General features: G+C 33.6%; 1 protein-coding gene across 4 annotated transcripts in view; it reads left to right on the plus strand.

The window, feature by feature from the left end:
* The window catches only part of NAV3 (neuron navigator 3), a 302,837-nt gene that overhangs the window by 106,462 nt on the left and 170,066 nt on the right, over nucleotides 1-26,309 (plus strand). For all 4 annotated transcript variants that reach the window (XM_039838902.1, XM_039838904.1, XM_039838903.1 and 1 more), the window contains 2 exons: nucleotides 16,622-16,690; nucleotides 19,911-20,050. In XM_039838902.1, coding sequence (XP_039694836.1) covers nucleotides 16,622-16,690; nucleotides 19,911-20,050 — 209 coding nt within the window. The remainder of the gene's footprint in view (nucleotides 1-16,621; nucleotides 16,691-19,910; nucleotides 20,051-26,309) is intronic.

Below are 26,309 nucleotides of genomic sequence, written 5' to 3' on the forward strand. Positions count from 1 at the left end.
CCACAACACCTGGCACATAAGATCAGCCAACAGTGAGCAGAATGCATGCTGCCGAATGTACACTTTTCCTGAGAATATCTGGTAAAGAATTATAGTGAAAGAAAATTATAAAATTAAAATGTATTTTTTCTTATGTACTGGTCTGATTATACATGAGCTGTTAGGATGGTAGTATAAGTAAAAGATAATTTTCTATTTGTTCAAAGCTTAAAAAAAGGGAGGTTATTTTTTATGAAATGTGGGCCTTCTAATTTAATTTTAGTCCAAAGACTTTCATTCTGTTATTAAATAGTAAGTAAATTTTACCAGCTCACGAATAGTGATTATTGAATCTCATGAACAAATACTTTATTTTTTATTTTTTAAAAAGAAAATAATTGTGAAAGTGAAGGTAAGTAAGAAATCACATTGACAGATGATAGAAGTTTTAAAGGTAGTGATAAGTTTTTCTGAACTAAAATAAGAGCTATTTTAGGAACATGGGAGATTACGATCTCCACTGGTGATCATTTGCCCTTCTGCTTTTCATTTTGTAGAAATTCAAGAATATGTCCACTTGCAGTTTAGATGAACGCACTCCTACAGGACTCACAAGTCACACTGCAAAATCTTTGGGTGCATGTTCTTTGAGTGACTTGTCTATTCCTTTTGCAGCCCCTTCCAAGATTACCATGACCCCCAACACACACATTGCTCTTGGAACCCCCTTCCCATTGAGGACATTTGCCTCTTTTCCGGGAAACATCATTTCCTTCTGGGAGATTCACTCTGAAATTGAGACGCTTTACAGCTTTTCAGCCTGGGGTCATATATCTTGTAAAATACATAAGGAAGTTTAATTTAAGATGACAGAAAGGCACTAGTAATTTAAGCCCCCACGAACCTGGCTTTAATTAGTTACTTAATTCAGCTCTGTGTTGTGGCCTATAGTGTGTTCTTCAAAAAAGTCAGTGAATCAATTAAACTTTAAACAAAACAAAACAAAAAGGACATTTATGAATCTTTTTAAATTCAAGATTTTTTATGCCTAAAGATAAATAATTGAAAGAAAAGAAATTATTCATTAGTTGACCAATTTAGGAAACCAAGAGGGTAGTAATATTGAAAGAGTATATACACACACACACACACACACACACGTGCACTCACAGACACACACTTTGCTTATGTTCTATGTAATTATTCCCTATTTAAAAGTCTGACAACCACTGTTGTTATAGATGAAACAGTACCTATATAGTTTTTGTTAATCAGGCAAACATGGGTTCGAATTCTGCCTGCCAATTCCCAGTGGTATAGCTTTGGGCAAGTGGTTTTAGCCTGCTCAAATACTGGTGTTCTTACTTCTAATGTTGAATAGCTTCCTCACTGAGAAGACCACAAGAGATAATGTGTATAAAGTGCCTCTTTAGCATCACACTTAGCAAATAATAGACACACAGATAACTACTTTCATATTCCCTTCTCCTACTTTAAGATCACATCACATGTATTAATAAAATATATAGACCCACATTAGAAACCTTAAGTCAACCTCATCACTGTTGCCACATTTCTTACTTTCTCTGATCAATTCTGTCCATTTCATCTCTAACTTTTATTAAATATATAAAAGTAATTCAAAGTAATAATATCCTTATGATTATAAATAACAGCCTAATGCTCAAACCTTTCCAAGCTCTGTCTGGTTTTACAGAGGTAACTCCTTTAATTATGTTAGATATTTTCTTTAGTAGTTAATACCACATAGCTAAATAAAATACTTCTACTATTTTTTATTTTTTAATTTGGTCGTTACTTTTGATTCATATACTCTCCCATCTCTCCCATCCCTCTTTAAGGTAGTCAACAAATATTTATTTAGCACTTAATATATTCCAGTCACTCTTGTAGCCACTAGAGATATATCAGAAGAAAAAATATATGTAAGAATCTTTGCCTTTTTGAAGCTTACATTCTAGTGATGGAAGACAGACAATAAAAAATTTATTAAACTATATACCAGTAATTGAACAGCTTATAGTAGAGAAAAATAAATCAGAAAAGGGAAAATAAGATGCTTAAGAGCCATATTTCTGCAAATTTAAATAGAATTCTAAGGGAAGTCCTCACTCAGTTGATGACATTGAACAAAGAAGGTAAAAGAACTAGCTGTGTGATTATTTTGAGGTAGAGTGTTTTAGGCTGACAGAAGGACAAGAGCTAAGAGCTTGAGTTGGGAGCCTGTCTGGTTTTTTTTAAGAAGAGAAAATATTCCAGTTAGGCTCCATCCAACCATAACATTGTTGTTATTAGTTGTTGGGAAAATGGTGTTTCCATTTACTGAAGTGAAAAAGAATGTGGGAAGAGCAGATTTGGTAGGGAGGTCAAATATTCACTTATTGACATGTCAATTTTGAAATGTGTACTAAGTATACTTACGTGTATATTAAGGAGACAGTTGAATTGCAAAACTGGAGTTTAAGGGACAGGTGCAGGCTATAGACAAAAATTCAGAAAATGTAACCATATAGATATTAGCAAAAGCTATGAGACTAGACATGATGGAGTCACCAAAATCTGTTTATAGATGAGGAAGAGAGGACTAAGAACTGGAATCAGGAGCCCACCAATGTTTCTAGATCAGGGAGATAGCAAGATCTATAGAAGAAACTGAAAAGAGGCAGCCTGTAATGCAGGAAGAAAACCAAAATTTGTTTTCCTGGAAAGCAAGTGAAGAAGGTGTTCCAAGGAAGAGAGAGAGATCAATAGTAATAGTTTATGTGCAGCCGCTATTCTGTTCTGGTCACCATTCTAAGTATCTTATATACATATTCATTTCTTCAGTCCTCACAACAACCCTGTGGCTTTTGCACTATTATTAATCTTGTTTTCAGATAAGGAAACTGAAAAAGGAAAGATCAATTAAATCATGCAAGATTTCATGGAGACTAATTTGTAAATTGAATCCAGACAATCCAGCCACAGAGTTTATGCTTCTGACCATTACCTACCTACCCTATGTGAACTCTACTGCATCAAATGTTGCACATAAGTAGAATGAGTGCTGAGAACTGACCCACACATAGATTTTGCACTGGAGACTTTGACATGAGCTATTCCACTGGAGTAGGGGCTTGTAAGAGCTTGATTGGAATCTGTTCAATTTAAAACAGGAGGGAGGAATTGGAGAGAATAAATATAGAGAGGTTTTTCTAGGGGTGCTACTAAAGTAGTTAAATTTCACTCTTTTCATTCTTTTATTGGTTAGGTTTGTAACTTTATATAATGAAATAGCACTTCTAATTCTTTCTCAATCATCTGTAGAATATCTTTTGGCATTCTGTTTTATAAAACATGGATACTAGCAATTCTCCCTCATCCACCAACAATTTCCAACCTCTGTCATCTGCAGTCATCCAACCTCTGTCCATTTTTTGATTGTTTCAGAAAATTTTATTTTGTAAACATAAGATTCTTCCAAGTTGTTAGCATAGGTTGATTCTAAAAGTTTTAACGCATATGAAGTGTTTATATTTTGGCAATTATAAATATGTTCTGCAGAATCAAGACATACACTCTGATTTTCTTATTCAAGGCCTTCCGTGAATGCCTATGGAAAGCGGATATTTGATTGAATTAAGCATAAACTCATAGATAACTTTAAGAATGGGCCACGGCTTGTTTAACGATCTTTTAGAGAGATCAGTCCAGATAAACTAATGGAACCCTCTCTGCTGGCATCTTTTTTCTGGGATTATTCAGTTATTGTTAAAATTACTTCTTGTTTGTTTGGATGATTAATTAATTGGTTCATTTATATCTGGCCATGATTGGTCATCCATAATGATTAACATGAACATTTGCTTAATCTCTCTTTTATTTATCGTCTCGTCATTTTATTTGCACCTCGCTTGTCCATGTTGCCTCCTTACTGTTCTAGATTTAAACCTCTCTCCATGTGTATACTAGGATGAGGCTTCCTTTATTATGCATTCTCCATTAACATCACTCCATTTATTTTAAGTTCTCCAGAACCTCTCATCTATTGATGGCCTCTGTCCTCTCTCCTGTTATCCTTGATGTTGTAAACTTAAACCTTTATTATTTATCAACATGTTGGTGACATCACATTAGGGAGAAGGAAATAATATGTAAGTCTGAGTCTCAGAAGGTATGGACAGAATCTTGGTTCTGATATCTTTCCTTTTTAAAAAATAAAAATAAAAAAATAAAAATCAATTAACCTAACTTAGTTTCTCCAGGTAGAAAATGAAAACATCATAATTATATTCTATCTTACCAAGGTAATTGTGAAAATATATATTTTACAGCATTAGACTGAGGCCTAATTTAGAGAATTTAGAGAATTTAAGTTAAAATTTATGCTTTTTGACATAATTATCTAGATAAAAACAATGGCAAGCTAGTTTTTATAATTTGGCCTTATAACTATCAAATCTTTTTTTTTTTTAATGTGATTTATGTGTCACTGTAGAGCTCTGTGGTTTATTTCTTTAATATTTTGCCACAGGACATTTTGATATCCTGTTTATACATTTTATTTTCTCCCAAGCACTAGAAATTAGTTGATTCTATTTGATTTTTAGTATTTATGAGTCACTCTCTTCTCAAATAGAGTACTGGTACTATAGACTTGATTATTATACCTGCAATTTTATATTATATGAAATTATTACATATTAATGTTTTCCACTAAAGATTGTTCTTTAAAATTTCAACTTATTGACTTCTAATGGAAAATGCAACTGTCACGAAAATCATAATAATCATGTCATTATGACCACCGAATTATTTTCGTATAGTCAGACCTATATGAAAAACCGAATTATAATCAGGATGAGAGTAGGCACAGAGTTGGATTTAAGCGACTTACACATTTCTGCAACTGAGATTTCTGCACCTGTCTTGCCAATTAAACTTTAACCATAATAAAGTCCTTCTTTATTATAAAGCACACTGTCAACATTTGCCCCTTCATATTGTATTTCCTACACTTATACTTCTGACCACCCCAAACTTCTCTGCCTTTTTGATTGGCCTCTTAGTCTCATGAGATCATAAGATGTATAAATAAAATCATCCTTCTCTCCCTGCCAGGCTGTGGGGCAGACTTTGGACCAAAGCTCACTATCAGATGTTTTGAGACCCGAGCCACCCCTTAATAATATGAAACTGATTGTGTGGGTTATTATCTGTACTTTACAGTAAATAGAGAGTAGCCCAATTATAAAAACTCTGTACAATAGACTTTCTCATAGATCTCCAAACACTTTATAAACATCCACTTATATACTTATTTTATAAGTATAATAATCAAAGATCATTTTTTGTGAACATGTGTACTAAGAAATAGTTCAATATAATTTGTGCTTACTACAACACTTTTTAAGTCTTTAGAAGTATTAAATAATCTAGATTTTTCACTAATCAGGGTTGTCCTTGCCAAAATTTGTTTAAATTTTCAGCTTAACAAAATGGCCTTGTCTACTGGTTTTCAGAGTCCAATTTTTTAAGGTGGTTGCACGAAAATGAACTTTTGGAATGGACCACTGAGTGTACTGTGATATAATTTTACTCCATACTGAAAATTGTAAATGAAAAAAAAATCCATGGAACATGTAGTTGTGAGCTTACATGTAAGTAAAAGCCCTGTGGAAAGTCCAATTTATGGTAACGTTATAAAAGAAATATGATCCTAGTTTCCTGAGTTCTCCTTTATCTTGAAATTCTACATTCCTAAAAGAGCATGAGACTTTGATGCAGTAATTATCTAACACAGGCATCTATCTCTGTATTCAGTTATGGTTTTGAGATTCAACAAAAGCAAGACATGCAGGTGGCCTTAGTAACTGTCAGTTGAAATTTCAGATAAGACAGAGTTTATAACATATTGACATACCATATTTCACTAATGGGATAAGTTATCACAATATAACCTGTTTCACATACATTCGAGATGATATTTCAGCCACCCAGCTACTAAAAAGAAACACATGTGAATGAAAGCAAAGTTTCTGACTCATGAATGTATTAGGCGATAATTGTTTTCACTGAAGTCTCAGCAAAATTTAAGTTTAGAGAGAAAGCATGTTTATTACTTACCTTGATGTAAGTATATTTGTTGCAAAAAGTCTTAAATATTTTTGAAGTAATATATATGGTTTTGAGATACAAAAGTATTTTTGCAGAAGTGGCTGAACACCTCCCTCTTTCTTAAAGTTACCTGTCAGTTACCATTTTATAACATTGCATGAGGATGCCACAAAGGGAAAATCTTTGTACTAAAGGAAGAATTTGGTTTAAAGAATTTTAAATCTTAATTCTGAAAATATGGTATATAATCTCAACACTTAGCAATCATAGGATATTCAAGAAAATAATATTTCAATCTATCTCAGTCTTAAAATTTTTAGTGAATGTGTTTCACTGTAATCAAAGTTTATTTTTTCTAAAAATCTCCACTTTAAAACTTTATTCCCACGCATTTGATTTTGTATATCGCTGTTAACTTAGTCCTAATTTCCTCTCAACCTATATTCACTGAATTTTGAAGGAAATAATTCCTGCATTTTTAGGATACCACCATATAAAAGAAAAGTACAATTAAGAGGTATAAATTGTCCGCTAAAAACCATGCCCAAGAAATTTTTTACTTCATATTCTGTGATTTCTTTCTTTGTATTTCCCCTTGGTTCTTAGGTATAATGTTATTAAATTGACAATTATGTTGTTATAATTAAGCGCATTTTTCTTTGTCTTTGGGAATCAAGAGTACTAAATGTTTGACTGTATAGGAATTTCCACTTATATGTTTGCGTGACTTCAAGACTGAAGGTAAATAGACAAGGAAGGAATAAGAGGTGATTCTCAAGTAATTTTCTATAACATTTCTTAATATAGATGAGGAATTATAAAAATCAGCATAATCTGAAAAATTGTCCTTATGTTCTATATTGCTCTGATAAACATAGTTTATTCAATTGTATTTTTATTAAGTGTATACATTTTAGGAATTACTGTTTTGTGCCTGATTTTTATATTTTAATGAACCAATCACCGTGCAGTTGGGCATAGTTAATGAAAACCATTGGAAATGAAATGAAATCTTTTAATGAAAGATGATATTGTTCTTAGTGATCCTTCATATCGTATATTAGAGCCCAGTGTTCTATTTAATTGATGATTTGGAAGTTTAATTAAATATGAGCTTTCCACAAATGACAATTCAGCCTCTGTTATGTGCCAAGAATTATGCTAGATGTGTAGCTGAGACACAGTGATGCTTTACCTTTCAAATTGCCTGCACTCTAATAAAATACCTAGATATTTAACCAGATAATTCATTAAGGTATGCTAACTAGTCTAACAGTACAAGTTACTCAGTGATGGCAGTTAGAGGAAAGAGCCCATACGAAGGCACTGATGAAAAAAATACCATTTCACATTCAGGAAACTACAACTATCAACCAAGGAAAAAGTGTAACTAGTAGTGTGTTCTGGGTATCTCTGTTTTAAAAACAAAGAAAAAATAAAACAAAAAAACACCCCAAATATCATAGCACAAAACAATAACCATTTTATTATACTCATGGATTTTGTGAGCCTCAAATCAGACAGGGCACACCTCTACAGGGAAGTGTGGAATGGCCGGGGTGTCACCAACTGCTGGGAGGCAAAACACCTGTAGCTGGAGAATCCACTTCTAAGGTGACATCTTCACTTGCACGTCTGGCAGCTTAGCTGGAATAGTGACTACGCTTGGCCTCTCCAGCATGGCAGTCTCAGGGACATTGTACTTCTTAAACCGTGACATATTGTGTGAAGGAGTGACAGATAAGCTCATCAGATTTTAGGGAGAAAAGTGGGCCAAAGATCTTACCTCTTAATGGAAGGAGCATCAAAGAATTTATTATAGCTCTGTGTTTAAATTACAACAGGGTTTGATGAGAGACACGACTAGAGAAGTAGGCAGAGTTCAATATATGGAGGCTCTGGGTGCTGTGTCTAGGAGCCGGCACTCATTCTTGAATGTAAAGGAAGATTGCCTTGGATATTTTTTTTAGCAGAGGAAAAATGATGCCATTTATAACTTAAGAACATAAGCTTAGTGACAGGGTAGAGAAAAGACATGCTTTGGGGAGAGGAGCATGTCTTTCGGGGAGAGGAGCTTTTGGGGAGAGGAGCTTTTGGGGAGAGGTCCATAGTGACAAGAGAGTGAACAGCTTAACGTTATAGGCACAAAGGTCTGGCTGAAAAAATGGATATGGGTACTATATGGAGATAAGGATGAAAGAGAATCATCATGTTTCTATTTTTGTTAACTCAGCTCTGGCTTTCCTGAATTTGATATTTCAGTCTGACATTTCTAGTGTGTGGCTTTGGAGCCCAGGATAGCAGTCAGGGCCAGAGATATGGACCTGAGAACATCAGCTTAACCATGTTTTATTGATGGAAACAATAGAAATGGAAGAGAATACTCATGAAAACAGTATAAAGAAGGAGGGCTCAGAACAAAACTCTGGCAACTACGTTTATGGGAAAGTGAGAGAACAACAGAATGTTCTTTTTTCTTTTTGTTTGTTTTGCAATTTATTCAGTGTTATGGTAGCTTCTTTGCTACCTTCTTAAACGCAAAGTGTGTTTTGTTGTTGTTGTTAAAGAATGCCTCGTTTTTTGAGACATTTATCTTTGTCTTTCAAATTTGTGAAATCTAGAGTACAGATCAAACACAAAACTCTGGTTCAAATATTAAAATAAATATACTATATCTTGAAGCATATCAAAACTATATTTTCATCCAATCACTATAAAACAGAACAAAACATTTATTAAATTCTGTATTTGAGACACTTTTTGGATTATGTACAGTACGAGAATTATAGGTTCTGGAAGGCTCACCCTGTGTGTGTTGCTTTGGAAATGATGGTTCTTGGATGTCATTTTGGAACAATTTCTGGTGATTCTTTATAGGACTGGGACCTAGAGGGACTGATATTATTGAGTTCAGGAAAGAAGAGTGAGTAGTATCCAGGGAGGTTTGAGAGAGAATATAACTTAATCATACTTGCTTTCAAGAATTCATGGTCCCAAAGTAATTATAAACCTGAAGACTGAGAGCCAGAGTTGAAAGCTCAACCACTGTACTGAGAGGTCCATGCTTGTGGGCTTTAGAGTAAGAATGTAGTGCTCTTAAAAGGGATAGATGAGAACTGGAAAGTGTGGTGTTGGAAAGACTACCAAGCTCTGGGAGGGCAGGGTAATTGTAGGGATTGAAGAATATAGGAAGTTATCTTGTACTGAATTCACCTTAATGATTATAGAGCCTCCCATGGGGGCTTAGTGCCATTCAGGGCCTCTCAAACCTACATCTGAATCCCACTGAATTTTCTATTTGACTATTACAACATTTATTTGTACGAGACATCCTTCTAACTGATTTGCAATTTAATCTTCATAAAAACTTGGAGGTAGGTAAAACTGTCATCCTTGTTTAACTGATAAGGACACAGGCACAGAAAACAGCTGGGCTGGTGTTCAGGGAGAGCAGTTTGGCTCTAGATTTTGTGCTGTTAACCAAATATACTAGATTTTTGCTACTGGCATATCAATTTAATAATTCATAGAAAGTAAATATTTTAATGTACTACTTTTTTCACATCTGCTTAATATTTTTGTGTTTCTCCTTTCAAACTTGAAGTAAATGCAGTTTCTATTAAATATCAAATTATACTTTTTAGAAAGCATTTTGAGTTAGTAAACATAGTTTTAAGGTTATACTTCTCAGAGTGAAACAATAATCTCGGCATATTTAAACCTAATTTTCCCAAATTAAATCTTTCTAGCACAGTGCCAATACATGTAGGCAGTCAACAAGTCTTTTTAATGATTCATTAATTGGTTGATTGCATCAAAGAATATATGCTTATTAGAATAAGTGGAATAGAAAACTAAATCAAATTTCTCAATATTTATGTCTATCTGCCACTTTAAAAACCTTAATGTTATGAAGTCAATTTCTTATTTATTCATTTATTCAATATCCAAAAAGTGTTTCTGTACTTTATAAGAAAACCATTATAATATGGTCATAAAGTGATCTTTACTTTATCTCTACTACGAAAGTAATCTGTGAATATTCAGTCATCCTCCTAGTATTTCCTCTTACTTTATTCACCATTTGACTAGTGACATAACATAGAAGTGGAATCTTGATTTTTTTTTTCTTCATACCTCATACCGAGGATGGTCAATCCTATTTTTCTACCCTCTGCTTCTATGTCACTTTACTGTGCGACTCAAGCCAGAGGCCCTGGAGCCGTCTTAGAGTCCTCCCTTTTCTCCATTTTCTATATCCGTGATTATAACTTCTCTAACTAACCATTTACTTCTATTTCCTTTGCTTCTGCCTTCATTCAGGCCCTCATCAGGTCTTGCCTGAATTATAGCAGTGATTTTCTATTTGGTCTCTAGGCTTACTGAACATCTCAGCCTCCTTCCTCTTCCAATTCTGCTTTTACATATCTAAGAGGAGAATCTTTCTAATCTGAGAATTTATCATTTATCCTGCACTTAAAACTGTGGGTATTCTCCATTGCAGTCAGGAGAGAGGTCCCGTTCCTTAGCAAGTTGCTATGGCTCTCCAGGTTCTTACCTGGGCAAACAGGAATTGATAAAGAATATTTGTAGAACAAATGAATAAGAAAAATATATTGAAACTGTCATTAAGTAATTAACATAAATTGAGAGAAATCAAATATCAACATTCTCAACTGAGATTTTTTTTGGAATAAGCTTATTAGTAGCTAGTGGAAATAAAGAATGATAGATTGTGGGAGGCACAGATATTGCCATTTGGTGATTTTTAATGATGCACATGTGCTTTATGTCTGGGTTTAATTTTATTTTTGAGGATGAAAACTAAGGAATAAGGTTATATAATTTTACTTCTACATGGGTGTTCACTGCTAGAATAACTACAATAGAAATAGAATCTTGTACAAAATCCTATACTGAACCATTCAAATTTTCTAACAATATTTTGATGAGAACTTAAAGAGATGCATATAAATTTTCACTTATTCTATTTACTGGCCAAGCATTTTGAGGCTACCACAGAGCTCAGCTGAAAAAAGTTCTCTGATTCATTGGTCATGTGTGCAATGGGCATGGGAGTGAGAAGTTATAAATAATATGCCATATTTGCTAGCCCTGACTAAAATGCTACCTAAAATTAAGATTAAAGTTAGTGTTTACATGGACAATATTTTTGAGGAGAGCTGCTTAGATACTAAAAGTATCTTTCCCTTTAACATTTTGTGTTGCCTATTGCAGATTTCTACATAAATAACCTGTTAAATTATTTATTGTTATGTATCTCAATGATGAATGGTATATATTGAAATCAATTTTACTTAAAACACGAAGAGATGATATGCTATATGAAGTATAAAATTATTATTATAATGTCTTAGAGATATTCACAGATCCACAGGGCAATGAGTTAATCCTAAAAAGAATGTTAAAATGTTGCAATTTGTAATCAGTTTACGGGAAGAAGATATAGTATAATAGACTAGAGCACAGACTACAGAAACTAACAGAATGAAGTTCAAATTTTAGAACTGCTGTTTACAAACAGTATAACTTGTACAGATGATTTAATGTTTAAATGCTTCAGTTTCGTTGTTTGTTTGTTTGTTTGTTTGTTTTAGCCAGGAACAGAGTATCATTTATGCAGGACTGTTATGAGGAATAAATGAGAAAATAAATATAAACCATCACTTAATAAGGACACAATAAAGATGTGTCTTTCTGTTCCTTCCTTTAGTATATTTCTGATAATTCCATTCTTGAAACAATTTCCCTAGCTTAAATGATGGTGCTGTAAGATACCATTGTTTGATAATAATATCCAGTAAACATCAATAAATCACTTAATTGTTAAACACATACCAACCCCACGAGAGGAACCGAGAATGCAAAAAATGAACATAACATGATTTCTGTTCTGGTGAACAGTACAATGGATTCAGGAGACAGACATTTACTGATAAATTTCCATATTAGCTTAATAATTATAGAAGACTTATATACTAGTGGAGGACAAAACTAACTCTGGACTTGAAACATGTTTCAACTTAGTTAATGTCTGGTCAAGATTTTGAAGTAGAAGTTAGGTTTAATAATCTGGGAGAAAGAAGGAATAGTGTTTCAGATGTAGGAAGCCTCATGAGAAAATTCACGGATCCATGGGAGAAGAGGCCACAGGCAAGGGACTAAGGTGGTGACAGTGGAGAGCATGGGTTGGAGGATATGCAGAGGACACGAAGCTGCAAAAGAAGATGAGACATGCTGAAGTGTTCTATAAATCAAGTTACAGAGCTTGTATTTTATCCTGCAGACACTTGGGAGTCAACAGCAATTTTAAAAAAAGAGATTGACATCTGTTCTCTCTTGGGGAAGTTAATTCTGTTGGCTGTGAGAAGAATGATTTGATTTGTCTGGAAATAAAAATGGACTGACAACAAAGCTACTAGTGAAGAGATATTATTAGAGTTTATAAAATAAATGACAAAGAAGTAAAAAAAAAAAAAAAAAAAAAAGTGGGTAACGATCAAGATAACTCCATAGTGCTCAATGGAGGAAATGTTGGTGACATTAAATGGCAAAGTCAGAGAGAGAGGATGATTTAAAAGAAGGAAAATGCATTAAGTTTTGAGCATTTGGGGAATGTTTGGGAGAAATGTAGGTGATAGATCCAGGTGGAATATCTAGGAGCTATCAAGTAGATATTTAGAAAAGAGGCTCTGAGTTTAGTTGAGATTTGAGTATAAACTATAGATTCAATATAAACAAATGGAGGGATAAATTAGCTGATGACTAGGATTATGATTTTGAAAATATTCATGGTCATAGTACAAAATTTAGGGGCTGGGGATAGTGAGTAGATTTCTACTTGAGAAGTAAGGGGTAGCTGGAGAGATAGAGGCTGCATTAAGAAAGGCAAGTGAGGTGAGGATTTCTAGAAGGGAGTCAACAGTATCTAAAGCAGCAGCAAGACAGAAGATGAAGTGTGTCTTGAGATATTTAAATTATGCTGTTCGACTTTGGAAACTACAAGATTTTTTCTCCAAGTTTGTACATTTGTGGATATTCTGTAGAGCACAGCTCCTTCAGTTTTATTATGTGTAGGAATCACCTAGGAATTCTGTTAACATGCAGATTCTGATTCAGTAGTGCTAAGATGAGACCTGAGATTCACTATCTCTAACAAGCCCCAGGTGGTGCCTATTTATTGGTTTATGGACAACACTGAGTAGCAAGGCTCTCTGGTGGTTAGTGAAAATGGGCAATCGCAATTCGGGATGTTTACTTTGAGAAACTTTCTTTCCTTACAATAAATGGATATTATCGTTCCACGTGAGAATTTGTACGTAAGCTGGATAGAAAGTTCTGGCAGTTTGATCCTTCGGTGTATAGAACTCCAGATGAATTTCATCCTTTTTTTTTTTTTGCTTGTCTTTAGTCTCATCTTCCTTCCATGTTAGGGGAAATAAAAAGCAATCCCTTGATATTTCTTTCACTTTAGCAGATAGATGAGCTGATACTTCCTTTAGTAGAACCCACAGTAAGCCTCAAAACATTTATTTCTTTTGTGCCTTCATTTCTGATATTTTTTGTCCCTAGCTGGAATGAATCTCATTTGACAACATTTCAGGAAAAAAAAAAATGCAATCTTCAATTCAGATGTCTGAAAAGCCTTCATTGACTGATGTTCTGACTTTTTTTTTATCTACCCCACTTGCCTCAGAGCTGTGTCTACATGTTCCTTGTGTCTGTTTTACTAATAAATTACATTAGCTGTACCTACTCACCTGCTTTGTTACTAGTCTGTAAATCTGAAACTTGGGAAATGGTATGACAAGCACTGTGGGGAAAATATGCTTTTCTGCTATGAAGGAAGGCAGAGCCAGATAAAAATTTAAGAAAAATAAAGGGAGCAAGAGTTGCTATGGGAAGTATTGGGAGCTTGAGTTAGTGTGATAAAGATGAAAATTGAACGAGAACATAGATGCAAATGGATTTGTAGAGGCTGAATCGACATGACAGGGTCTTGATTGAACATCTTCAATAATTAAAAGGAAAAGGGAGGAATCTTTTCCCTTTTGAGGTTTCAGCTATTGAGGTTTCAGGCTCATAGGACTAAAGAAAATGGTGATGCTGTGAAGAGAAATCAAGAAATTAAAATATCTGACTAGGACTTGGGGGATAAAAGAAGGAAATCGATGAGTTTAATGTGATGATTTTAAGGATTCTGGAAACAGACATCTTTTACTCAGGTGGTATTGATAGCTGGGAGTATGATGCAGACATTAATTCTAGTTTCTAGTAAATTTTACTTGGAATCTTAGGTAAGAAACGAAATGCTAAGTGAAATAATGCATTTTAGGAAATTCATTTTAGGAAAAGTATTTTAGGAAAATACATTTTTTCCCTTAAATACTTTTCCTAAAAGTATTTAAGGAAAGAGGACAGAAAAATCATGTCTTTAAGAGAAGGATTAGGACGAGGGCTGTTGAAGGAAAGAGAAAATGGACAAGAATGATGGTGAGCAAATCAAGTGAGCTGGTGTGACAGTCTGTGAAAGAGAGAGACTGACAATGGCAGAGGGAACAATATGGCAAATACAAAGATGTTAGAGTAGGGTGAAAAATTGAATATAACTCTTGTGTTCAAGTAAGAGTTTCACAAGTGCAAGGGAAGCAGGGCAGAAGCCAACTTTTAAAAGATTAAAAAATATTAGGGCTCAGTACAAAAAAACAGGCAACAAATAGACTATTCTCTTATAATAAATTAGAAAACAGACATCAGCCATAAAACTGAACTGATTTGGGCCAAGTCGGTTAACCTCTCTAAAGTAGGTCGTTGTTTTTCTACTTCTATACTAGAAATTTTGATACTTCTCAAAATCATGGAGGAAAACCAATGAGGTAGTTTCAATTCCATGAAGGAAATTTATTATCAACTCTCCTGATAATATTTGTGTTTAATTTGGAGGGTTTTAGGATAAGACAAAGTGGTGAACCTTTAGATAAATACTCTTATTCTTGAATTGATTGACAAAGTAAGCTGAGAAGTTCACAAAAGATTTTTCTTCATTTTAGGTGTCTTTATTTTAATTTAAATTTTAAATGAATATCATTTCATTGAGATACTTTGGTTTTTGTATTAAAATTATTCTCTGTTATTATCGTTACTGAGATAGTTTGGTCAGTTGTGGCCAGTTGACTCAGTGCCCGGTGTAATTAGAATACAGAATGGAATGCTATATGCAAATAATAACATATCTCATATGAAATGTGGAAAACAAGTGCTCTGTGAACGTGGAGCACTCCCTAGATATGAGGATTTATTCCTGTCTAACCAGGCAGTTTGAAGGACCTGCATGCTTCCACTGCAGACTGGCTCAGTAGAGTAAGAGTTAACTTAGGAAGCATGTCGTCACCTTAAGAAACCCCTCCCTTGGCATCAGTACCCTCTGCTTGGCATCAAAGCAACTGGAAAAACTTAAGCAGAGCTCCAAGTGACCCTTCCAACCCTGATTTCAGTACCCCCATGTTGTTTCTGTTTCCTTGGAGGCCTTGAAAACTGTGTATGCACAATAGCTGAGTTCATGTACAGTCGTCACAATTCACCTGAGAAGTGATTCTCCCCTCAGGCATCAATCAGCCAAGACCATCACAGGGTGTGTGAACATGTTTCAGCTCTATTTGGTCTTACTCTATACTTCAGAATACCAATTTCGCAACCCTTGGGTAATTCAGAAATCAGTTTAACTTAAAGTCCAAATTTTCATTTTGTTTATAAAATATCCACTGCTTTTCAAAACTTGGTTTAAATAATAATTTCTCATGTGTTTTTGATCAAAGATTTTGATTTTAAAATCGGTAAGAATTATAATTTAAGAATGCCAAGAAATTGTCATCAGCAGTTTCGTCTGTTTTTGAACTTTAACTCCACTTTAATCTCAATTTTCGCATTGATCTTTCTTCAGAAAAATATCTTGAATTATTCACTTTCTTAAAACATTCTCTGTAAGAGATCAATAATAAATTATTAGACAGAAACCAGATATTTTAATCACTTAGTTTCCAAAATAATATTTAGGTTAAAGCAGCAAATTAGAAGAGTTTATTAAAAATAAGGACCCTCATTTCATGTTTTTTTCATTTTAATTTTTTGAGAAAGAGATTTTTCTGTTAAGTCAAATTTTAGCTTTCATAAAGTTTCCATAGTCATTTACAAAGGTTGAATATTTTATGAGATGAAATATTACTACTTAAAATAATATGAATACTGTCACACAGGATTAATTTTAAAATCAGTGATGACACACTTTATACAGGGGGTGCACTACATTATTTCATAGTGTGTTCACAATCAAATGTCATGTTGTATACATTGCATTATCATAATTTTCTAATTAATTTATTCTTTATGCATGTTTATACATGTTCCAATTGCATTTCATTAACTCATAGTTTTCTTGTAAGTTTGTGCTTTCTTTCCATGTTCAAAGAATCTCTTTAATTCAATTTCTCTGTTTCTCCTCATACAGTCTGGCAGCCAGATATGCAACTCAGTCTAATCACAGTGGAATTGCAACCAGTCAAAAAAAGCCTACTAGGTCAGTTAATATCTCTAATTTATTGCTTGTTAGTGATAATAAAGTAAATGCCCAGTGATATTTTGTCCTATCTTTCTAAATTTTTTCAAAAATTACATATTTCTGGATGAAAAGTTTAGAGGACTGAATTCTTCCAAGAGGATATCCTTATGCAGTCTCAGGGATGGGAGTGTTTGTATTAGATCATTAAAATGGGGTTTGGCATCTTTTTTAGTTTTGTCATACACATACATAGTGATAGAACTGGGCTGAAGTCTAGGTTCTGGGCTGAGAGACAGTCAAGGAAAAAATATTGCTTTGAGGCCCCGTTCTTTCTAAGTCAGGGAATCTGGAAGTTATGCACCAAGATTCTCATTGCTTTTTGAGACGGGCACACATTAATTATTCTACATTTTGAAGCAGAATTAAGAAATATTGGCATATTTTTAGGGAATGTTAACACCGTCTCAGCCTGGACTGTTCTTGTATCTATAATAGATTAAATTTTGAGTCTTTGTGACATGTGTTTCAAAGACAGTCTTTTATAATAAATGACAGTGCATTATGTACTGTTTGGAAAATATTGGTATGTAAAAACGTGTTCAAAGTGTTTGATTTTCTTTTAAATGTTAAGTTGCTGAAGGCATAATGATAGCATGGAACCAGCTGAGTGAAGCCTCAGCAAATGTATTTTGTACCCCTGATTATTATGTGATTATTATATATGCCCTCTCATTCGATGAAGATGTATCTCAGTGGTCGTTTACTAGTCACGGCCGTAATAATGAATCATGTTATGCAAAGTTTGACCACAAGGAGTGCTTATGATGTCTTGACTTGAGGTATGTACTTTTCTCTTTGCCTTGGTTTTCTAAGATATATTCATTTCCATAGTAATTAAAATTATTCTGGAGAGATAAAATGATATTTAATTAAAAATTAGAAGATATATTATAAATTAGGATGTGCAAAGAACAGTGACCTGCCATGTACAGTAAGCATTTTTATCACTTCTAAGACTTATGCATATAAAAGATATTTTAAGAACTTTGATTTAATAGAACGTCTCTCTCTCTCTTTTTTTTTTTTGGTGGCTGTATTCTCATTTCTCTTTTTATTACTTTGATGAATGATCTGGAGTTCTGGCTGCCTGTCAAATTAGGGTAATGAGAAGAGCAAATGGATTTTTTAATTTGTTTTAATTTGTTCTTCTGAGAACTAAAGATCACTTGGCTTCATGGGTCATAGTAAAGATTAAAATGCATTTTAATTGCTTTCTAGAAACAGGTCAAACTTTTACTGCAAGCAGGGAAAATTTTATTGCAAGTTTTGTGACAAAATTTGTTTAGACATGTGAATTTGGAAAGAACTTTCTAAGTCTATGACTATGTCTACAGGAATAGTTCTCAGGTTTATTATGATTGAGACATTTGGCCAAATAAATTAGTCTAGTTCTTTCTGCAGAATGAAATCACCGATCCTCAAAATTCCCATTGTCTGTGCTTATTCTGCTTTACTTGCAATGCCTGCAGATCCATTTGAACAAAAGCTAAGTGCTGGAATCCTTTGGAAAAGATTCTAATCTTGTGTATGACACAACCTCTAATTAGCAAAATAGCTGATGGGATTCCTTATTAGCCATATATAAACTCCAAGATACAGTCAACATCTTGAAACTATGAACTGTTCCAGGAAATCAGCACTTCTGTTTTTAAGCTAGTATTTGTGTTTTCCTGATTTTCATTCCATTTTGCAATACCTGTTACCATTTAAAAAGTATTTGGTTATATAAGCATTGGATTTCCTAGTAATTTCTGGAAATAATAAATCAAATAATATTATGAATTGAGTTCAAATGTGAATATTGTCACAACTGATTGTCAAATTGTGATATATTAGGCACCAATATAACAGATATGAACGTTCTTTTATTTTAGAAATTTTGTAAAGCAGAACAGTAAAAAATTCAGTAATGTTTTATAAGTTTTGGATTATTTTTGTTTGTTTTTCTTTTAAAATAGAAATTATCAGAGCAGTACACAGTGGCATTCACATGGTGGCAGCAAATGCTAGCAAAGTAGCTGGCCATCTTTAATATTATGTTTTTAAATATGTCCTGGAAGGCCAATATTAGTTCTTAATTTCTAGTTTTTAATTTATGTACATTGAGTTTATTATACATATGCAATATGTACAATATATGTTAGCAGTATAAAATAAAATACAGTAATTGTACATTTTAGGCACAATTCATGATATAATTGATACTTGAAATTTTAATATGGAAACTGTTTTAACAGTGAAATAATTGACCTAAACTGGTATTTAATTATAGTCCAAATAAAATAACTGCAGATTGTAACTTTCTGTCAAACTTAACTTAATTTTAAGGTAGTCTGCCTATATTTCCTTATGTCTTATACTTCATACTCAAAGAATAGCTGAAGCTACTGTCATTTTAGGTGTATTTTAAATTGCCATTCTGCTGACAGATTTTTTTCTTCTAAGACCTGCATCCTTTCATGTCATATCACTTCTATGATCAGTTGGCCGTACTTGTGAGATAACCAGCTAAAGTCTAGGTGCTTACTTTTGCCAAGAGATTGAAAGTTTTTATGTGAGGCAGGTCACTCAAACATGAATTAACTCATGACCTTGCTCCCTAGTCCATATTTTAGAGTAGCTAACTAGCTTAGATATTCAATAAGTATTTACTGTTTGTAATTGGTTCAGTAATCTTATTTGTCTTGTTATTAATGTACGTGCTGATTTAGGATACAGCTACATAAGATAAAAACAAATGTTCTGTACATTGAAAAGAGCAACTTAGCACGAACTATAGGTAGCTGATTAATGCCCTGAGAACAAAATAAAGTTAAGTGTTATTATTTCCCTTGCTTTTTATGTAATTGTTATGGTACTTTTAAGTCAAAGTTTTATTCATCAGCAGTGTGGTAAGTATAATTTTTTTCAGTTCAAGGTGACTCTATTTCTAATTGCTCTATATTATTAATATACTTTGGAGCCATATTTATTGAAAGGTGAAACAAGATTTTTCTGGAAATTCTCAAACCCGGTGTTTAGCTATTTATTTGTCACTTAAAGCAACACTTTCTGCTAAGTAGATTTTAGAACATCATATATTGTTATTTTCTTATTAAATCTTCCCTGATCAGAACTTCCTGCTCCCCATCTTTTTGTAATGTACAATAATGATGTAATTTTTCTTATACTATTTCAGGCTTCCAGGTCCCTCTAGGGTACCAGCCGCGGGCAGCAGCAGCAAGGTCCAGGGAGCCTCTAATTTAAATAGGAGAAGTCAGAGCTTTAACAGCATTGACAAAAACAAGCCTCCAACTTATGCAAATGGCAATGAAAAAGGTACGTATTAGCCTGTTAACATCATTATGATATAAGCCTGACATATGCGTATCGTAAATTACATGCTAAATCTAATATTTGAGCAGCGTTACAGCTTTTGGAATGGAAATGCTATCATTGGAGTTTCCTGTTTTCTAACTGCCCCCTCCTGAATTCCAGCTTTTTTCAGGACTTTTCTTATCCGAAGAACATTTTAAGGAAACAAACTTATTTATTTTAAAGTGGTTCATTATCTGCAGTATAAAATCTGTTTCTCAAAATAGTTTCTCCCAGATGCATATAAATAGCATTTTCTTTTTTCTTCTTGTGTTTTATGAACATTTATCCCAAAATCATAAATCTATATTAAATTTATTTGAATCTTTAGTTTTAGTTAATTTCAGTACAATAGTGTTTTAGGCAGTTACATTGGAGTATCATAATTTGAGACATAATTAATTATGATGGGTATTTAATCTTTGAAAGCAGCATTAAGTATTATGATCTTAGTTTTTCCTAAAGAGACAAATTATTCACATTTGTTTTATTTTCTTAAAATAATGCATAGTAGAAATATTAAAACTCAAAAGTTATCAGGAAGAAAGAACATACAGTGGAAGTCTGTGTTAAAGTCAGATTATATGTAAACTATACAATACACAGTTTTATGTAATGTGCAAAATGTGCATTTAAGGATGGGCCAGCTTGGTGCATATCACTGTGCATCATGGGTACTAGAGACTAGGGCATTCTGCTGGATTTTGAGGTAAGTGTTGGAACTCTACATGCAACAAGAAATGAAATTCAAAAGTGACGAATGTGCTTAGTTAGTAGAACAGCTGGCAAAATTGGTTTGGCTAATCAACCAGGTAGAAACTTTTTTGCTTAGATTAGATAATTTCAAATTGTTTCTTATAGGCGATCTGATTAGACAACTTTTTCTTGCTCAGACATGAATTGACAGGAGTAATCTATGACTTAGACACTTTTGTGAGAATTTCTCACCCATTAAAACAAAATTGGAGAGACCGTAAATCCCTGAAGGCAAAGCAATGTGTCTTGGTCCCTGGAATATCCCTAGTTCTTGAGTTGAATGAAAAAAGAAGAAAATAATGCGTATTTTGAAGTTAGGAGTATGTCATTAAAATATAGAATAAAACCTTTGATTTAAGAACCTAAGAAGTATTACTGAAGACTTATACTTTTCCTGGGGAGAAGGGAGACAACAATTTCTCATCAGAAAAGCGTTCTCCTTCGTTTTCTGACTTTCCTAGAAAGTGTCATACAGGCCTATGTGTGCTATGAAATTCTGAGGGAAACTAAAGATGTTTAGACATAGAGATGCGCTGAAAGGACTGCTCAAGTATCTAATTCAGCTACGTGATACTACAGTTATAGAATGGTTTTGCAAGAAATTACTAATAATGTCGACAGAGAGCTAGAAATGCTTTAGATGACCTAACACTTTGATATCAAAATGTATCTAAATTTTTCTGTTATATGAAATCAATTTTTTGTTAATTTCTAGTGTGTAAAAGTAAAAATCCAAAGGTAGGCAAGCATTCGTATTTTTTCACAACCATCCAGACTCAGGTATGTTTAGGAAGTAGTGCAAAATTAGAAAGTAGCAATATTTACAATAACCACAAGGTGGAGACAGATAACCTACATTACGAGGTTCTTGACCACGAGAAGCAGATTTCCTTCAGTCCAAGTCTACAGCAAAAGACAAGAGTTTCCATGGTGAGTTAGCCATTACTTTTAATTCCAACTAACTCAAAATTCTAAAACATTTAATGTATGTGATATCGCATTCACAAATACTTATAATACTCAAATATAGACACTAAATGTTTGAAAAGTGCCGGTAACAACAGGCATAAATTCTATCATAAGACATAATACAGCCATCTGGAGTTTGTGTGACATACTACATGGCATTTTTTTATTAACATGGAGTTATAATTTTATATCAATTCATCTAATATCAACGTTTTTAAATTAACCATTGTGTCATGATATTTTATATTTCCAAAACGTTATCTTAAATTAGAAGAGCAAACAAATTAATAATAAACATGACATATGAAACAATCTATAATTTATTCTTTAGACTATTCCAATGGTATATCTTTTTTGGTATAACAGTTTTATTCAACCTTTTTGACAAGGAGGTTTGTAGTGATAGCATAACATATAAAAACATAAGATTCCATCTGCTGACAAGCTGATCTCTGTCAAAGCTAATTTGCATACATATCCTGGTCATGGTTAAGTAAGGTGAAAATTAAACAAGAATTTTCAAATGTTACAGTATTATAATGATATAATTCACAAAGTACTAACTTGAGTATATTAATTCTAATTGCTCTTCTTTTTGGTTATTAGAAATTGTAACATTTAAGATGAATAAATTGAGATATTTTCCTTGAAGGGTTAACCAAATTATCTGTAATGTGCTCTCTGAATGCTTGTAAGTAAAAATATACTTTCTATCTTTTTTAACAAGTCTTAGTTGATGAGTTATACAAATCAATTGAAAAATCTCTAGAATTTGTAATAGATAGTAAAGGTTTATTAACAATTAAAGCAGTTTCATTTCCCTATTAAAAAACATGCTGTTGAAAGCACCGTAGCTTTTCACATGTATGGAATTGTAAAATAGCATATTTGCAAATTGTTTAACATCTAATGAAAGGAAATCATAGAGAATCACAAACTGTACTTCAAAAGGTACATCTAATATTTATCTTTATAATAATGCAATTCAAAAATAGTATGCTCATTTTACCATTTCATCAAATGAATTAAAATATCAGTGAATATAGCCATAGATATCACTTGCAGAGGAGGCTGAAATAGAAATGTAATTATAGAATGCAACACCATTCTGCCATTCTGTTGAATTAAATGTGGAAACAGATTTCTCATAACACATGGTGAAATGAAGATAGTATTGTTTGTAGATAAGCATTCTTTTGAGAGTCCAAGAGTCTTCTCTTGGTGATCTGCCATTCAGAAACTGACAATGAATAATATGTTCTGACACCACCATTTATCAATTTGCCCATGCATCTGACAATAGTACTCTAGACATACGTATGCTTTAAAGAAAAATCAAATACTTGCTCATTAGAAATCAAGAATCTTGTCAAATGATGCCTTGATTTATTTGGACAAATACTTTATATGCTTGAAGCAAATCATCATATGAAATCATTCTTGTTTTATAAAATCTGGGTAATAAGTATGAAAAAGGCTAAATGGTGGAATTATTAAAATGTAAATATCCCTAGCTTTATTTGGAATTCAGTTTCTAAATTATGATCTGTAAACACTTATTACTTGACAGAGTTTGTTAGCAGAGAGTTGTTTTTCCATGTTGCTAAGAGACATGCCACAGTACCAGAGGGCCTGCTACCATCTCTCTGTTTTTTTTCTCCCAAGTGATTCATACATTATACCTGTACATCTGAAGAGGAGATAACTTTTCTGTTCTCCTGGATCCTAATGGCATACTTTCTGGTGCCGAAGTGTTTACTTTCATTGACAATCAACATAGATCGAGTAGGATTGATACTGAGAATTTAGCAACATTGAACAATTGAACTTTTAAAACTATAAGGTTTAATGTGAGTGTTGCATTAGTCACGGAATTTTTACTGCTAAAACATAGATATCTAGTTCGTATGTATATTCTCTGTTATTTTCAATTACTATAAGAGTAATGGACTTAATTATTTTGTTTTCAAGGCAATGCAAATATGTTTTAATTATTATATTCTTTTACTGGTGATTTAATTATGTATTTCACCATGACTTTGCTTTTTTTCCTTAATACTTATATAAACCTGAGATATAATATTAACATGATAAATTCAAGTTAACCTTGGGAATTTTCATGAGGTAATATAATTAGGTACATATATCAGGTGATAACGATTAAACAGACTTGGGAGTATATGTTGTTTGTTTATGTATAAATGCTCACATATTATAGATGCCTATACAGAAATTACAACTTTTCCCTAAACTGGCTGGTGAATGGAAGCTTCCTTAGGTTTTCAATATTCCACAAAGTGGCACTCTGACTTTGCAAGTGGTACAAAGTAAGCATGTGTGGAATAAATAGGGCCTCGAGGATCCCTGTAACCCCATTCCATGTCACGTAATATTGACGATTGAGGCATTGCACAGCAATTATTTGAATGCTACTTTTTGTTGTTGTTGTTGTTTTTACTTTTTAAAATGTTCAAAGTTATTTTGGTGTGTTGTGAAATGGGAGTCTAAATTAATTATGTACCAAACTAATTGCTATGGGCCCATTGATTAATCATTTTTTCTCTTCAACAATATTCTGATTGCTGAAGTCGTCCTCCATTTAGCAGGGAACACATACATCACTGAGTACAATTCCTGCTACACAGCAAATACTCTAAAAAGAATCCCTCTGTTGTCATCCATGTTGTTACTATGAGTTACTTTGTGTATTGTTACTGTGTTGTTACTTTTTGAGTTGAGAACTGGTTTCCTTCCATCTACACAGCAAACTACTCAATGAGGAAGAAGAGAAATAGGCTGTTATGTTCCCTGTGTTCCACTAACGCCATTAGCAACTCAATGTGAGACTCTAAAGATGGCTGAAGTTCCATAGAGAGATCTCCTTACCTAAACTTCCCACATGCCTGCCATGACTTCCACAGTGACCTCCATGTATTAATTTTAGAACTAGATTGGATTTTTCCCAGGTCATCGATGTTATTTATTTATTTTTTTTCAGGATGAGAGAATTAAAAATTAACTCTGTGAATTTAGATGTTTTCTAAGCATGAATTAAAATCTGGTCTTACATCCACTCAGACAAATGGTGCAAGTAAGATGCCTAAGGAGATAGTATATGTTTTACTCAGTAGAGAGTATCTTGTATGATGTTCTCCCCATTTAATTACTGCTCATTGAGGAAGAAAGAAACCATGCCTTAGGGAGTTACCCAGTTAACTTCACTGTTGTGACAAACGTGGCTTTCCAGAGAACTGTCTCAGCAGAATTTCTGGGTATGCAGCAAACATGTGAAAAGAAGGGCGGTTCAAAAGCATCTTCATTTTGGAGTCGATAAATCTGAATTCCAATTTTGATTTTGTCTTTTCTAAGTTTTACTATATGTATGAATTGGAAAGAGTTGTTTCTCTTTCGAAGCTTCAGTTTTCTTATTTTTAACAAGTGAAATCATAAGTGTGATCAGAGTATCGTGGGTTTAAATGAGATACTATGAATGAAGAGCTTTACATGTGATAGCATGTATCGAAGTACTTGGAAAGAGTAGGCAGTTGATCAGTTATATTATTTGGTTGTAGTAGCATTGTTGATAGTGGGTGTCCAAGTGGAAGAGGGAAAGGAGAGAGAATGGAAGATAATTTTTTCTTTGGAGACCAGAGATAAGGAGCAGGGCTGTAGGCAGAAATAGGCCCTGCAAATGCAAGAAACAAATCTGTGGCAGGAATGCCTTTAAATATTTGTATAAGTTATCTGTTCTGTTCTACATACCCAGCTAACAGCTCATTCATAGTCAGAAACTGAGTTATCAACATTCAGAAATATATTAGTATGACCAGGCTACTTATTATTGAATAATACATAAGTGAATTTTTGCAGCACCCACTCCATAGACTTTTAGCGGCACCCACTTAGAAATGACAGCATTTCACTACAGACACTGTCTGTATAAGGAATCTTCTTTTCCAGTGCCCTCCTGATGCACAGCGACCTGTGATTTACCCTGTTAATGAAATCTGCAGCACTTCACTGCTGCTATATTGAGACGGGCTGGGGACTGATTTAGAGTTGAGCTTAGAAGAATGTCTTATATGTGTACTCATCTGAGAACAATTTTATAGCTGTTGCTGTGACTGTACTGCTGGGATGGATGTGGATGTTATACTTTATAGTCCCTCCTGTCTCGTTACTGGTGTAGTGATCTTGAAATTCCTCTTCTGTACTTGAGCTCCTACAGCAGGCTATCTAGCCATTGTCAGCACATTAAAAAGCACTTTGAGTGGTTCTTTGCCACCCTCTCCTTTCATCCCCACCAAAGTTCCCAGGCACGAAGGAGTGGGAATCCTCTGACTTCTTAATCTAGCTGCATATACATGGAAGATACATGCACAATATGTGGCTAAAATGATGAAGTAAAAGACATTAAGAAACCCCAATGGGCTTGTTTTGTTTTCCGTGATCTCTCACCACAAATTGCCAGGTATCCAGGAGAACCTAGAACTGGCCA

This window comes from Pteropus medius, unplaced genomic scaffold, assembly GCF_902729225.1.
Source record: "Pteropus medius unplaced genomic scaffold, Ma_sr-lr_union100, whole genome shotgun sequence".
Lineage (NCBI taxonomy): Eukaryota > Metazoa > Chordata > Mammalia > Chiroptera > Pteropodidae > Pteropus > Pteropus medius.